The 15,648-nt window shown below is 39.7% G+C and overlaps 1 protein-coding gene across 1 annotated transcript in view; it reads left to right on the top strand.

Annotated features, from left to right (window-relative positions):
* The window catches only part of syne3 (spectrin repeat containing, nuclear envelope family member 3), a 47,484-nt gene that overhangs the window by 19,676 nt on the left and 12,160 nt on the right, over positions 1 to 15,648 (top strand). Inside the window, exons 9-17 of the mRNA XM_051950322.1 lie at positions 572 to 754; positions 2,008 to 2,151; positions 3,551 to 3,685; positions 4,270 to 4,431; positions 6,210 to 6,382; positions 7,585 to 8,107; positions 9,554 to 9,694; positions 11,309 to 11,494; positions 12,840 to 12,890. Of these exons, the coding sequence (XP_051806282.1) occupies positions 572 to 754; positions 2,008 to 2,151; positions 3,551 to 3,685; positions 4,270 to 4,431; positions 6,210 to 6,382; positions 7,585 to 8,107; positions 9,554 to 9,694; positions 11,309 to 11,494; positions 12,840 to 12,890 (1,698 nt within the window). The remainder of the gene's footprint in view (positions 1 to 571; positions 755 to 2,007; positions 2,152 to 3,550; positions 3,686 to 4,269; positions 4,432 to 6,209; positions 6,383 to 7,584; positions 8,108 to 9,553; positions 9,695 to 11,308; positions 11,495 to 12,839; positions 12,891 to 15,648) is intronic.

The following is a 15,648-nucleotide window of genomic DNA, read 5'->3' as shown; positions in this document are numbered from 1 at the left end:
GTGGTTCATTTGGTAAGACTGAGAAAAATTATCAACAGACAGGCAGATCTGATCGTTTAGATGACACTTTTTTTCATTGTTAGTGCTACATGGACCTTTGGGGATGATCAGATTCTCTTGGCTGCTGATATTTACTGATCATGGTGTTTGTTTATTTGTCTGATCTACATATACATCTTATGTGTATATATTCCCATATATCATGCTGGAATAGTTACATCAGTCAAAACTGACTGGATGTCATGTGGCATTGGTAGTCATGGCATTACAGCATTATTACAAATGCTTGCTATGTTTCACTCGCTTATTAAGGAACGATAACAAATAGAGTATGTTTTCCACCTCTTACAGTCATTTTTAAAAAAATGTTCAAACCAGTTCTGCTCTTCCACAGCAGTGTTGAAGCTTGTTTTAGAGCTAAATCATTGTGGCCGCACTGAAGTATAGTCAAAATTTTATAAACTTCTGTGTGGATATTGAAATATTGTTATTAATATTTGCTTACATTTATTTCACCTTGGTCAGCAGTATGGACTGACTGAATGTGTTTTGTGTTTCTGTACTCTGTTAGCGTCTGCTGAAGGACAGTGTCCAGCTGCAGGAACGTTTCAGTTTGCTGCAGGTAAAGGGGGACCTGCTGGACTCTGTGTTCGGTCTTGATAGGTCTGATGGTCTGCAGGGTGAACTGAATGCTGCCATCAGGAACAGAGAGCTGCTGCACGCTCAGCTGCTGCAGAGGAAGAGCAGGCTACAGGTATCAGCATGCCATTCATTTGGGTTCACTGCGTCTTTAATTTGAGTGTCAAGTATTCAAAGTACTGACTGTGTTATAATCAGAAATACTGTTTAAGACAATTTCATGTTGAAGGGAAGTAAGTTCTGTATGTATAAAGGCAATGGACACAACTGAATTTAAATCTTTTATTCCGTAACAGTCATCTTTATTCCACTATGTTTAGTATGGTGGATTGCAGCACATCCCATTTTAATCACACATTTTTGGCATTTAGAAACATTGCGCTGAAACTTTGGTGCAGTGCTCTGTTTGCTTTTCAAAGCTACAAATGGTCCTCTGGTTTCACATGTCCCACAGTGGTGAACATTAGAACACCACATTACATGAACCACATGCTGTTAACCAGCACAGCAGCAAATGTGAAGTAGAGAAAGAGAAATGATGTTACTGATGTCAGTTTTACAGTGAAATTAGTCTCTCACCTGTTCGTCAGGTCTGTAGACATGTCAGATATTGTGTCAGTTGGTCAGTTTATTGTGTCTTCTCTCATGTCTTCAGGCCAAGTCAGCAAAAATGTCTTAACATTAGAATCGTCTAATCCAACGTAATAACCATCTCAAAATACAAAAAGATGAATGAAATCTGACCGTTTCTTTCAAAATATGCAGAATTGCATGTACTGCATGTCTCTAAGCCTTTCTGACTATAAAATCAAACTTTGGTGTGTGAATATCAATTGGTTGAGAATGCATTTGACTAGCCACTTCCTGTCACACAGTTTGAGGTAAGAGTTGTCCCTGAAGTACCAACAAATTATACTATATACACTATTATTATACTATTATTGTATGAAAATGAATAGAAAATAATGACACCAGGCCACCAGACGGTACAGTTTAAAAATAACATCCCACCAACTCTACTCTTATCACCTCCACTGTAGGTAGGTGGAAAACACAGGTACTTGTTGTTTGTAAATAAGAAATTGTTCTCAACTGAGCTTACCTGGTAAAATAAAGAAATAATAAAAAAAATCCCATCTTGCATATTCATAGCTCCAAAGGTTGAAATTATCAATTAATGCTAAATTTAAGTTTAAAAAAGATTGAACGATGTGTACTGTAGTTTAGAAGGGTAAAAGCTGAAGGTGTTTGTGCAGATTCCATTATAGAAGGAAGCAAGAAAGAAGAAAACAAACGCGTGTTGCAATATGTAGTCCAGATATCACGGACTGTATAATGATGCATTTAATGACATTTTGTCTTTCATAGGCCTTAATTTCAAGAACAAAGGACTTTGGTAACACCTACGAGTTGATTCAGTCCAAGCTGTCCAGTTTGAGAGAGCGACTAGCGGCAGCTGATGGCCTCCAGCCTGACATCCTCGCCAAAAAAAGCCAGTCAGACCAATTCAGGGTGAGGTCACACAAAGTGCATGGTGTACACTTAAGAACAGCTTGTAGCCTCCTTAAATGGACATTATCAAGCAGCTTTTCCAGTGACACAGTTAACGGAATGGAGGCTTGAGTTGTGTCAAGTGATGGCAGTATAAAAACCCTGTATCTGGAAGGCCCAGTCTCTGGTTCTTCAGTATTCCTGCTGCAGTTGCACCATAAAGACAAAAGAACACTCCAAGCAACTCAGAGAAAAGATCACTGAGAAGTATAAGTCAGGAGATGGTTAAAAAATATTTCCAACTCACTGGCCATCCCACAGAGTTCAGTTAAATCCATCATGAAGAAATGTAAGAAGTATGGCACTTGTTTAAATTTATCTAGAGCTGGTCATCCTCACAAACTGAAAGACCAGGCAAGGAGAAGACTGGTGATGGAAGACACCAAGACACCTAGGACCACTATGAAGGAGGTGAAAGCTTCAGTGGCTCAGTTTGGAGAGTCTGTACATAAAAGAACTGTTGTCCGGGTCTTCACCAGTCAAAGCTGTAAGGAAGAGTGACAAAGAAAAAAGCCACTGTTGGAAAAAAGCTCAGATGAAATCTTGCCTGGAATTCACCCAAAGGCATGTGCGAGACTCCCGGGTCAGTTGGAAGAAGGTTCTTTGGTCTGCTGAGACAAAAAATGGTCCCCCGCTCAACCTGTTGAGCTCGCTGGTTTACCCATTCGTTTAGCTTATGAATTGTTTCCCTTGTATGAGTGTCTGTCTTTACCCGTACTTAATATTTTTTATTATGTTGTTGTAGATGATAATTCTTGTTTGTCTCCGTAACAATCTTTACTGATGCACTTAATCTGTTTTCCTATTTTTACTCTATTATCCTTGAATTCAGCCCAGTGTCTCTAGCAGTGTAGCCTCAGGTGTAGTTTTGCACATTAGATTTTATTAATTAATTTAATCAAGTTTGAATAAACAAAAATTGCCCAAATACTCTATAATACCACTGTACACCTGCAGTTTAGAAAGTCATCTGTCATCTAGTGTATAATTGTTTTATTTATTTATTTATCAGTAAATATGTGCTTCTCTGTTACTATAAAAATCAGTTCCACTAATACTAAAATAGTAATATGGTGTTTTGGAAGACCAGACATTTTGAAGTGATTTTTCTCTTATTTCTAATTTGTTAACCTGTTGACAGTAATTATATATACAGTTAAAATCCATCCATCGTCTATACACTGCTCATTAGGGTGGTGGTGGGGCTGGAGCCTATTCCAGCTGACTTGGGGTTAAGGCATACAATTAAAATAATTTTGTCTACCCATTTGTCAGAACTGACAGTTTACACCAAACTACAGTTGAGCATTTGTGTTTCTTTTTCCTATGGCATGCCGTGTGACATAATGTGTGTTCTCAGGTGATCCAGAAGGACCTGGAGGACTGTGAAGGACATATCGTGGTGCTGGAGACTCTGGTCTCCTCCAGTCCAAGCAACAGGACTCAGTTTGAGAAGCTCTGTGGTGAATGGAAACATCTGCACAAGGCAGTTAGGGTAAGAAAGGGGAATCATTTAAGCAAGATTAACTTCTGAATCATATCTTTACACTCCTCCTCAGACAGGCGGTGTGGAACTTCTGTCTCCCTGCTCTGGTAGTGAGAATATCACACAAACACTGTTGACATGTGCTTAATGTAGTCTTAAGCCTTTAGCCTCAAACAGGTATGAGACACCAGCTTCTACAGGGTTCTTTCCTTCTCTACGTACTTTGTGTCCAGGCAAATACATCACAAGACTTGATAAATGGAAAACAATTAAAATCTAAAAATAAATTCCACACATGGATGTAATTGAATAATGTGGATCCATTGATTAATGTGAACCTGAGCACACTAAGAGGATCAAGACTGCATGTGTGGGCTGGAAGATGAAAGTCACCATAAACAGAAAGGTTATTTACTTCTTTACCTTTAAGTGAAGAGGACCTTTGTGGTTGAAATGATGCCATAGCTGCATTAAATAAAAAAGTGCAGGAAGTTAAACGACTGCTTCTGTTTCAGATGTATCCATTGCATTGCATCAGCTTTTAGTCGTTTTCCTTGCCGCTAATTGTCCATTTGATGTTCTTTTATCTTCAGGTGAAAGTGAATGAGAGTGAGGAGAGCATCGCAGAACATGAGAGTTTTCACGAACGCCTGCTAAACATAGAGAAGTGGCTGATGATCATGAAGCAGAAGCTGGAGTCCTTCCACAGCCCCTCAGGAGAATGGAGCGTAGAGGGCCGCCAGCATGAAGCCGAGGTCTGTCTGTGTGTTCTCAAACTCACAATCAGCAGTTTTTCAAGGCGATATTTGTTCATCTTACAGGTTTAGTTTAATGTTAGGAGTTTGGCAGACCCGTTGCGCCGGAGAAATTAATAGAGGATTGATCCAGTTTGGAAAATAGGACAGAAAAATGCATCTATTCCTCAACACAAACTTATTATTGGGAACCCATTAATAGGTATTATCTGACAGAGCCATGTTTTTTATCATCCTTATCAGCACTCAGCTAATAGTATAGATTCTCATCCTGATTTCAGTTGTTGATCCCCTGTCCCCCCTGGGACAGGTTACTGGTCCAGCTGTCTGTCTGCATGGTTAGGTTCTATCTGCCTAAAGGGTTTAGCACTGATAGGATCTGTAGAAAAGCTTGAGCTGGAGTCTTACCTGAAAACGTACCGACCTTCTGACTGCCTTCAGCCAAACACCTATCCCGTTTACTCTAACAGTCAACTTAACTGAGTAGCCTTTGTAATAAGGTTACCCTTTCAGTCACATTTGTTAACAGCAGCTTTTCTCTAAGTGGACCGGGCTCTTGGTAAGTTGCTAAGTTGTGATTTAAAGATTAGGATAACAACTCCAGGGATAAGTTTGTAATTTTAAAATTCACCGTGACTAGAACAGCCTTTATGAACTATGGAGAGTCTCATGCACACAACTGCTCAGTTATTTCCTACCATCAGACATCATTAATGGCTAATTAAAAGTCCAAACTAATAATCTTTGAATGCATATTAAATGTTTATTGTAAAATTGTAGCAATGACATACCAGCGCAATCAGTCCACAACGACAGACATCAGAGATTAACCTTAACATCTTGAAGTTTTACACTTGAGAAACCATGGTAGAAGTAGGTCCTGTCTGCTTATGTATTCCATCAATGTAAGCTATTTACGAAAGCATGTGAGGATTTAAAATGTAAAAATCAAATGCTTGGTGATGTAGCCAGCATAAAACGTAGAACCTTTACGGTTTGCTGTGGCTGTTTACTAAAAAATATTTAGTGTTAAGTTTGAAAAACTAATTGTACGATGATGAAATTTTCCCATAATATAGCAAGAAAAGCACTCAGAGAGCGTAGCACTTGTTGACGCCTGAAATCTTAAAAAAAACAAATTGTATCAGAAATCACGGCACCATGAAATGTGTCCATTTAATACAGATGTACCCACAAACAAAATGACCTTGCACGGAGTCCAGGTGTGTGTTCTGCATGTGTACGTTATTTACGGATACTGAATCGTGTGACCTGAATATGTAGCTTGTGGCGGGAATTGATGGGACTCAGAAACACCCCAACAATTTAATCAGTTGTTCCTTCTATCATTTCCGACAGATAAGTAAAGATAAGTCCGCAGCGGTGGATCGTCAGCAGACAGCTGATGTAGTGTTCACTTGTGATCCTTGCTATCTTGCAATGATCTTTAACAAATCTGTGGATCCAGACTATAAGCCGCATCACTGCTAAAATCTAATCACTTGGTCCTTGTGTCATTTCTGACCTTCCCTGAATATGTCATCCAAATCCGTTAAGCTGTGTTTGAGTGATGTTGCGAACAGACGGACAGATGTGCGCTGATCGTCACATAACTTCGTCACATTCCTTGGCAGAGTAAAAATAATTGAGCCTTTAAAGTTACACACATCAGATGACATGATTGCTGCAATCAGTCTGACTGTTGAGCCTTAGTTACATTTGATGTGATGCCTCTGACCACCGTTTATTTTCAAGTGCTCAATTGTTTCTTTCCACAGAGAGTACTGGGAGAGTTCCCAGGGAAGGACCTTCAGCTGCACCAGATGGAGGTCCAGGGTCAGAGAGTTTTGGAGAGGACTTCAGAGGAGGGACAGGTCCACATTCTTCGAGATATAAAGCGATTAAAAGACTCCTGGCTGGCCCTGTACAATATGAGTCTCAATCTTCACAGGTATCTCTAAAAATTTGTATTATCTGGCTCATCTGGCTAGGGGTGTGGCCAGGCAGACTTGGGTCTACATTAGCTTTGGATTATTTACAGAAAAATGTACACACAGGTGGCTGTTTCCTTTTCGTGCTGTAGTCCACACCCCTGGCCTCCACAATCTATTAGTAAAGCTTTTGTTTTGAGACTGGTTTTCCCAATTAGTTCTTGGGTGCAGCACATGTAAACACTGATGCTTGTCTGAGGAGACAGGTGGGGGATAAAAAATGCAAAGTTGAACTGGAGAGCATGACCCTAACACTTTGGATTTAAGAACAGTGTTAGGACATAGGGTCAACTTTTAATTCACTGAGAGGAACTTTATGCAAGCTGGTTACACTGAGACTATATGGATTTCAACCCCCCCTGAGGCAAGTACCAGTAGAAAATCTGTCTGACCAAAGAGTCCCCACTTTTAAGTTAACTTGATCCTGCAGCTCAAAAGAGGCCACAGAAAATGCCTCCAGAATCAGTGGGAGGTCCCAGGAGGGGATTGATAGTTTGATGAGAGAAGGTTTGCTACAAAGAACATCGTCTCTGGGCCGTGGAGCTGAGTGGGGCCAGCTTGTGCCAGCGGACAGTTTAGCTAAGCCCTGGAGAGACAGTTGGGTCGAGAGGTTTGGGTTGGAATCTTCTGTTTGTAGTGTAATTAGGTTTTTGAATAATCTGTCATCAGTGTCAGTCATATTTAAGGATGGGGTGTCCTTAGCCTCCATGACACTAACACGCTGAGTTCCAGCCAGTCTTGGTTGACAGAGCAATAGGAGCCTCTGATGAGGTCATGCTGAGGACATTTCCTTATGTGAGACATGAATCAAATGATATGTAAGAGAACTGGATACTTCTCATTTGCAGCTCTTTCAGTCCTCCATAGATACATTCTTAAATTGTAAATGTGATATGTATTCAGCAAATCCGTTCTGAAACATTGTTTGGCAAATCAACTTGTGTTGCCTCCACGTGGCATTGTCTTCTTTCTCAAATATTACATTCATAATGATTTACCCGTAATGGCTGAATATAAACTATAAGAGCTTCTATAGCATCAGGTTTATTGCTGCTTTAAGAAAAAAACTGTATGGAGGCATAAAAAGTGTTTTCTTTTTTTCTGAATTAGACCTACAGTTAGTGAGTTATGAGAAAACTTAACCTATTTGTTTCTCTTTCAGGCTGCTCAGCAGCTCCACAGTCCACACAGAGTCTGACTTACCAACAGCGTATGGAGTCATGTCTAGCTCTGGACCTGCAAGAGGAGAAAGCCTGGAAGGACAGGCAGGGGAGGGTGCATGGATCCAGGACCATGGTGAAGGTCTCACCATACTGGCCGGAAAAGGCCACGAGCATCTCATTCCCTCACAGACAGTCATGGACAGTGGTCCCTCTCTTGCAGTAGATGAAGTCGATTCCTCTGCTCGGGACATTCATAGCAGAGCAGGTAGCCAGGAAACTTCCAAAGGCTCTTTTACTGGAAGCCCTGACAGTCATAAGTTAACAGGAGGTGACGCTATCATCTTGGACGGAGACAAAAGGCCAGCGGTATCATCCCTACAGGCCAGCTATGGTGAGGGGGCAAGAATGAGCTCTGGAGAAGGTGGCACAGAAGCAGCAGAAGGCCTAAGCTCGAGAGGAGGAGCATTCATGCTGTTCAAGAAGGACTCGGCCGAGATGTCAACACCAGTTCAACACACCATGGTATATTTGTGCTGTGTTTACTCAAGTATTCTCATGCCTCCATGCCTGAGACAAGTGTTCATTTTGACCAAAAGATGAATTAGATTTTGGTAGTCAACGGTTAAGATCTTTAGTGCAAAATGTCACCCCTGTCTTACAGGATAAAATTATGAGGGCATGACATTTTATATCTTTAATGTGAAATCTAGACAGGTGTGGATATAAACTGGTTGGCAGAGGCAGACACGTTCAGAGTGACAATATTATTTCTCTGTAAATTTATTTTCAAATTTCTTCTGTGTAAAATACTAGGACTCTCATTTTCTCTCTTCAATACTGCAGGTTATTTTAATGTCAGAAGTTGTTGGTACAAAAAAAACTCAACATAAGTGAAGTACTAAAATTATCTCAAACTGATCTGAAATCATGAAGTGAGCTACTTCAAGGTTCTGAGAGCATTCCATAGGTTGTTACTTCAATACTGTCTGGAATTCATATTTGACTAAAAATTAAAAGTCTTAGAATTTTAATCAAACCTAAATTTGAGAGTGGAAAAACTCAATGAACCCATCAGATTGTCTATGGGAGAAGTGATTAATACTTTTTAACCTGGTTTTCATTCTGGGACTGTTGACAAGTTGCAGCAAAATTCTGCTTTGTAGGAGAAGAGGCATTTTGCTAAAATAAGTTGTAACTGTGACGTCCAGTTGACCTTTTGTCTTTGGCCACCCTAGTTTTTTATTTTGTCTGTCCATGTTTCTGCTCATTCAAATGATGGGTGGAGCTGCCTCATCTCAATGTTTAGTTTGTTGTTGCTATAGTTTTACTTGTAGAGTGGTGGTGAGCTTTGAGTGGCTGTAATCATCTTCCAGTCCATTTTGTACGTACCTGGCAGAACATCCATCCATTCTCTATACACCGCTTTATCCTCACTAGGGTCGCAGGGGGTGCCTATCCCAGCTGACTCGGGTGAAGGCAGGAGACACCCTGGACAGGTCACCAGTCTGTCACAGGGCTACATATACAGACAAACAATCACACTCACATTCACACCTACAGGCAATGTAGAGTACTCAGTTAACCTCAGCATATTTTTGGACTGTGGGAGGAAGCCGGAGTGCCCGGAGAAAACCCACACATGCACAGGGAGAACATGCAAACTCCATGCAGAAACATCCCAGGCCCACCCCGGGATTCGAACCAGGGATCTTCTTGCTGCAAGGCGAAAGTGCTAACCACTAGCCCACTGAGTCCCTGGCAGAACAGTTTTTCATAAAATCACATCGACAGGAAAAATAAATCAACAGAGATTTGATTTGATGTAGCCTTCTCACTAGATAGATGTCATAACAGTCCACACAGCAAGCAGGTATCCCCAATGTACACTGAAAGGACACAAAATCACTTCTGGCTTCTTGATAGTTTAAATGTGTGCAAGACTTGAATGACATGTTTGAAATTTTGCAGGGAAGCAAAGGACACAAATCCAGGAGGTGGGAGTTTGAGTCCTGGCTGTCAAAACAGAACGAACTCCTCTCGGAGGTGCTCAGCTCCAAAGAAGCAACACTCAGTGCCAAAGAAGTCGAGATTAGACAAGACACATTCAAGGTGAGTTGAAGTTTTTGAATGTTGTAGCTCATTTACTTGGTAATCACATTGACTGAATATTGTTGCAGACCGTTTGCTAGGCATACATTTATGAGTGTACATATATTAAGACTAGAGTAAATGTAATAAGAAAAACACTCAGAGAGCACAGTACTCCGCCAAGGCTGCTCAGTTGTATTATTTTGATGGATGAGTCCCAATAAGTCCACAGTGGTGGATTTGGAGCAGGATCACAATCATGTGGTCGTCAGCAGGCAGCTGACAGAGCGTTCATTTGTTGTCATAGTTACAGTATTTACTTGTTACTCCGTCAAGTAATTACTGGCTGTAACTACTTGCTGAGGAACGCGGTGGAGTTATGTGATGATCGCCGTACGTTTGTCTGTTAGTCTGTCTTTCTGTCTGTGCACAACATGACTCAAAAACAGAATAACGTATTTTTATGAAATTTTCAGAGAAGGTCAGAAATGACACAAGTGATTCGATTTTTGCAGTGATGCAGCTTAAAGTATGGATCTATGTATTTGTTCAAGATTTCATGATTGCAATCCTGCTACAAATTGACCGTTGCGGAACTGCGGGACTTAATCATCAGAAATGATACAACAACTGAGCAGCCTTGCTCCAGTACTGTGCTCTTTGAGTGCTTTTCTTGTTACTTGATGTGTAAGCATTTATTTACCAAAGTTAGGAGAAGAATGGCAGTGCAAAGCATCTATGTGTTTTGTTGGAAAAGGTGGCTTCTGGTACAACATGACAGTATAGTGGTAGTGCCAACCTGATCATTTGTCAATAAGAGAGAAATAAGTCCTTTGTAAATAAGAAGTAGCTCTCCTGATGAGATCTGAAAATATTCCAAATGTTGTTTTTAGTGTAATTTTAAGCCTTGCTGTACATTCAGTCACGTTACTCTGACCTCTTGCAGTTAATGTTTAAGTTCTGTTGCAGCTTGTCTTCTCAAAACTGGCAAAAACATTGCGAGGAAGGTCCAGTAATTCTCCAGTGTATCTGAAAAACTGTGTTACTATTTTATGCGTTTGTATATAGACTGGTGCACATTAATGAATAACATCAGTGAAAATGTGCTGGAGTGAACTCAATAGCAACTACAACAAGGGAGATAACTCCCATTTTGAGCCGTAGCTGTATACTGTTTAGCCTTATATCGCTGTCTACAAAAACTCAAGTCTTTGTTGTCATTTCGAGGAGAGAAAATCTTCAAGCTGGAGTGCTGTTGCCTCCGGAAAATGCCCCCATCCTCACAGTGCAAGTGGCAGAAGCAGCCAAATGTGACTTTGAATTTTTATCCCATGCACCTTACCCACCCTAACTAGCAACATCTCACTAGAAGTCTGAAACTTTCCTTTTCATTTTCTTTGATTGCTTCAGGCATTTGAGTTTTTGTTAATAATCATGATTGAAGTAACCTTGTATAATCTAAGACAGCTAGAAATGACAAATGATAAAGAGATGTGCCTAAATTATTAAATAACAATGAAAATAGGAACAATATATAACTGCATGAATTACAGCTTCAGTATTTAACAGACAATAGACAAATATGAAACACTGCAAACTAGTTAATCTATTATAATGTATTGTGTCTCGGTGCAGGCTTTGAGAAACGGAGTGTGCTTTGGTCAGGAGCAGTTTCAGCTGTTGCTGCAGGAGAGTCAGGGCAGTGAAGATGGTTCTGGATCAGCAGAAGATGTGGGTCTGGAGGAACTTCGGTACCGCTGGATGCTCTACAAGTCCAAGTTGAAGGATGCGGGAGAACTTAGGTCCAGGACCAGTGCCAAGGTAAGACCAGTGCTAAGCACTGATCATTTAAGGGGACAAACATGTCGCTTTTACTGTACCCTCTCTCGCCTTTCTTGTTGATAGAGTCATCGGACCTTTGAGAGCCTTTGTGTTTCTCAGACTTTCACTGTCAAACTTGCTTGTAACTAATTTAACTGCTGTTGAATTGATGCATTTTATTAAATTGTGTTGTAATGTATTTTTTTGAATTTCTGTTTTTTTCTCAATAAATTATAACCTAAAGTAAATATTAATCATTGATTGTGCTTTCATGAACTTGGCTTTCCAAGGTGACTAAAGTTTAAAATTAACTTCCCTTTTAGTACCCTGCCTTTTCTTACCATAAGGTGGCAGTGTAACATTATATGCTCTTGCTTGCACAACTACATGGAAAACTTACCCACATGTAGTTTGTTGTTAATGTCAGCAGGCTCTATCAGTATAATGAAGTTAAAAAAGATTTAACTCCACAGCTAGATGTGGTGAAGGCCAATTTAATGTTCACAAAAGATGCTCATAAGACAGACTGGTAATTGTACAGGCAAAAGAACTGAATACTCTTTCAAAGGTGCACTCTGTTCTGTTAATCTGACGGCAACTAAATGGGTCGGCTGCATTTATTAATGTTCACACTGGTGGCTTATCTGTAGAAGTTGCATCGACAATCTTTCCAATCAGAGCAAGTAACACATTTCCACAACACTTTCACCAGGGCACAAGTCTGAACTGAAACGTCACATTAATGGGCAGTCATAGGCAAGCAGTAATATTTTGAGTTGTCTGAAGTGATTACATGAAGGATTTTTCCACATTTCAGCACCAATATTAGCAGAAAAACATCACAGAGATGCTTCATACACAGTTTGTGTGCCAAAATCACAACACACCTTTTTCTTTGCTCTACAATTTGAAATCTATTTGGCAACAAAATAAACTGTACATGATAATGAATCCATGCTGTGTTGAAAACAGACCCTAACCGCTTATAGAATAATGATGCTCAACAATAATGATTATAATCACATTTTCTTTCCTCCTCACAAGATGGTAAAAGGAGCTGAAGTTTGTTTCTATCAGCTGTTAGCTCTGAGTTTTGCACCTTTGGCATCAGAATCTGAACAACTAGAATGCTAACACCTTAATGGATTGATCATGCCAGCAATGTTCCATGTCTGAAAGGTGTTTACTGGTGTATGTCAGTCTGTGTTTTAAATGTGTGTACTGGTTTGAATTTAGTACATGTGTCATATTTCTTTGATCAATAATCCAGCCATTGTTGTATGCAATGTTACCTGAGTTTTAGGACACGATTTATACTTAAAAGTGGCACATTTTGTCTCTGCAGAGAGTCCTAAGCAAACAAGAATCTTCAGCAGTGGCAGCAAAGGTACAAAAGGTAAGGATGTGATTAACAAATATGTTGGATGATTGCACTCTCCCTGTAGAGACTGAAAATATAATATGAATTTCATGGTGAACTTTCACATTTGTGGTCGTTTGTTTGCAAACAGTGCATTTAGTAGTCTTGCTAAATATGGACATCATGAGATTTTTGTCAATAACAAGAGCTTTATTTGTGGTACCAAAGCAGTTGTTTTAGTTAAGTTTAATTTAGGCCAGCATGTAGGATTTAAGGCAGTCTATTGGCAAAAATGGATTATGATATTGTATGTTTCCATTAGTGTGTAATAATCACCTAAACATACTAATGTCTATGTTTTCATTAGATAGAGACAAAGAGACTTTACATATTGTCATTGTGCAGAAGTACAACGGAATTTATATGGAAGGACACAACAATTAACAGCAGTGCAAAAAAGAATAAAAATAAATAAGAAATACTTTAAAAAATAAAAAAAGAATCACAGTACTATAAACAGAGTATGCTTTCAAGTATTAGAAGTATTAGCTTAGAAGAAGCACTTCATTTCGACAGAGGGAGCAGGTACTCTTCATGTTTGTACAGTAGCCTGGTTCAACAAACTAAACACTGGCTTTACAGAGGGCTTTCATGTTTTTGTGTTTTTAGCAGCCATTGTAAGTTGTCCTACATACTTGAAAGCGGAGGGCAAAGAGGACAAGGGGTATTTATTTATTTGTTGCAATCTGTAGCAATCAGTGCAATCAGTGTTCCTTTAATAGTGGAAGAAAAATCATTATACAGCCATTTCTGTGCAGGTAGTCCGGATACACCTGATGTTCTTTGCTGCTTTGTGCAGATGGTCAAATGGCACGTATACATTTGAAAATAGCAGAAGATGCTTGTAAATGTCTGGTTCACTGATATATGTTCAACAGGATATACTAACTGACTTTAAAGTGTTGAAATGGAGTCTACATGACATGAAACTGACTCATGGAACACCTCCTTAAACCTGACATAAAGCTGCCTATAGGGAGGGTCATTAAAAACTGAGTGAATCAGAAAGAGACACCTGTGACTTTCTGCGTGAGTTACAAGCTTCAGCGGCTCAGAGACCGTCCATACAACAGGGTTCTATCTTTGTAGGAAACACACACATACCTTTGTCCACAGGATGTTTGTTTTGTGCAGCTCGTTTCATTTCCTCTTACATTAATTATTAAGCTTTTTACACACAGTCAGCACCATCTACATGCCTGAAATGCAAAAAGACACATTTTTAGTTAACCAATCGTGTGCTCTTTTTTTAAAGACTCTTGGTCTTATTTTTAAGCACAACCATTACTTATAAATGCATTAATGAAGTTGGAGGAGTGACTAGCATTTCTGAGTTGGACCAGTAGTTCATGTGAATTAGAATAACATTGTACTGAGCATTAGACAAGCTGGGAACAATCCCTGATGTTGACTTATTTAAGAGATCAAACAAAGAATTTACTATCCATACAGTCCATGTCCACATCCATCACAGCAGTTTATAGTTCTCCCTTTTAGATAATTTGTTAGATAACTCATCACCCAGCCTACATTTTTCTGAATCCTCTGCATTTCTTGTGGAGCTACTTCAAACAGAAAGGCGCTACTTCTCAGGCAACAATTCATATAGTAAGGACTCGTCGCCCTAGTAACCAAAAATAAGGTGGAGATGCTTGTTCTGGCCATGGCTGTCTCCGGAGTTATATGATAATTAATTATTACAAATAGGGGCAAAGCTAGTCTGTCACACGGGGGTGGTAAGAATGGTGATATGTTTCCAAGATATTGTTGTCATAGAAACAAAACCCGCACAGAGTGGGAGCGATTGTTTTCTTTTTTTCTTATGAAGTGCTACCCACTGCCATACCACAGTTTATCTGCCCAAGAAAAGCACAATATGGACATGAAGTAGTTATGAATAGTATCATTTTCAGGAACTGTATAATTTTGAATTTGAAGTTTAGTACAGATATTATTGAAAAAGAAAAGATTAGGTGGACTACATTGAGAATAGAATAGAAAGATGTTTCTCCTCAAGTGCAAAACATTTTGAGCATCTGCAGAAACCATACCATTAATACCAGTAAAACAAATGTATTTTGTACAGCAAAAACACATTTATGTTTTTCACAGTATATACTCTGTGCCATACAATAAATAATGTTATTTTGTTGCACCAGTAAGAAATATGTTGCACTGGATAAACCTTCAGAGTGTTGTTTGAAGCAGGAGTTGTAGTTATCCTTAAGGGAGGGGGGAGGACAGCAGATGATTTTCTGAGCTGTGTTCATTGTTTTCTGAAGTCTCCTCCTGTTAGTCTAAGTGCAGTTTGTGTACCACATTGTGTTGGGCGGCGTTTATGCGTGATGCGATGAGATCTACAGATCCCTGACCAAACCTCTGCCACACCTGATGGACTACTTTGGGATTGAGTCTTCTCTCCCTTATAGAGCGGATTCCCTCTGGAGAGCAAATGCACCCTGCTGGTTAAAACACTGGGAACGTGTGTTGTGCATAATGATAGCAAGTGCCTGCTGCTCCACATACAAATGCTGTGGGCCAATATGTGTAGGAGTAGCAAGAAATGGTTTAGAGCCGAGAAAAACTGCCAGCATCTCATGGAAGCTGCAGTCTTTGAACAGACCAGGGAAGGTGACAAAGCAGCACTTTCACTGGATGATCAAGTTTATTTTATTTTTGATGCAATGAAAAAAGAAGTCTATCAACATGAAGCGAATAACAGGATTGCACAGTT

This window comes from Acanthochromis polyacanthus, chromosome 1 (genome assembly GCF_021347895.1).
Source record: "Acanthochromis polyacanthus isolate Apoly-LR-REF ecotype Palm Island chromosome 1, KAUST_Apoly_ChrSc, whole genome shotgun sequence".
Taxonomy (NCBI): Eukaryota; Metazoa; Chordata; class Actinopteri; family Pomacentridae; genus Acanthochromis; species Acanthochromis polyacanthus.
Note: the sequence above shows the minus strand (reverse complement) of the source record. Positions and strands in the feature narration are given on the sequence as shown.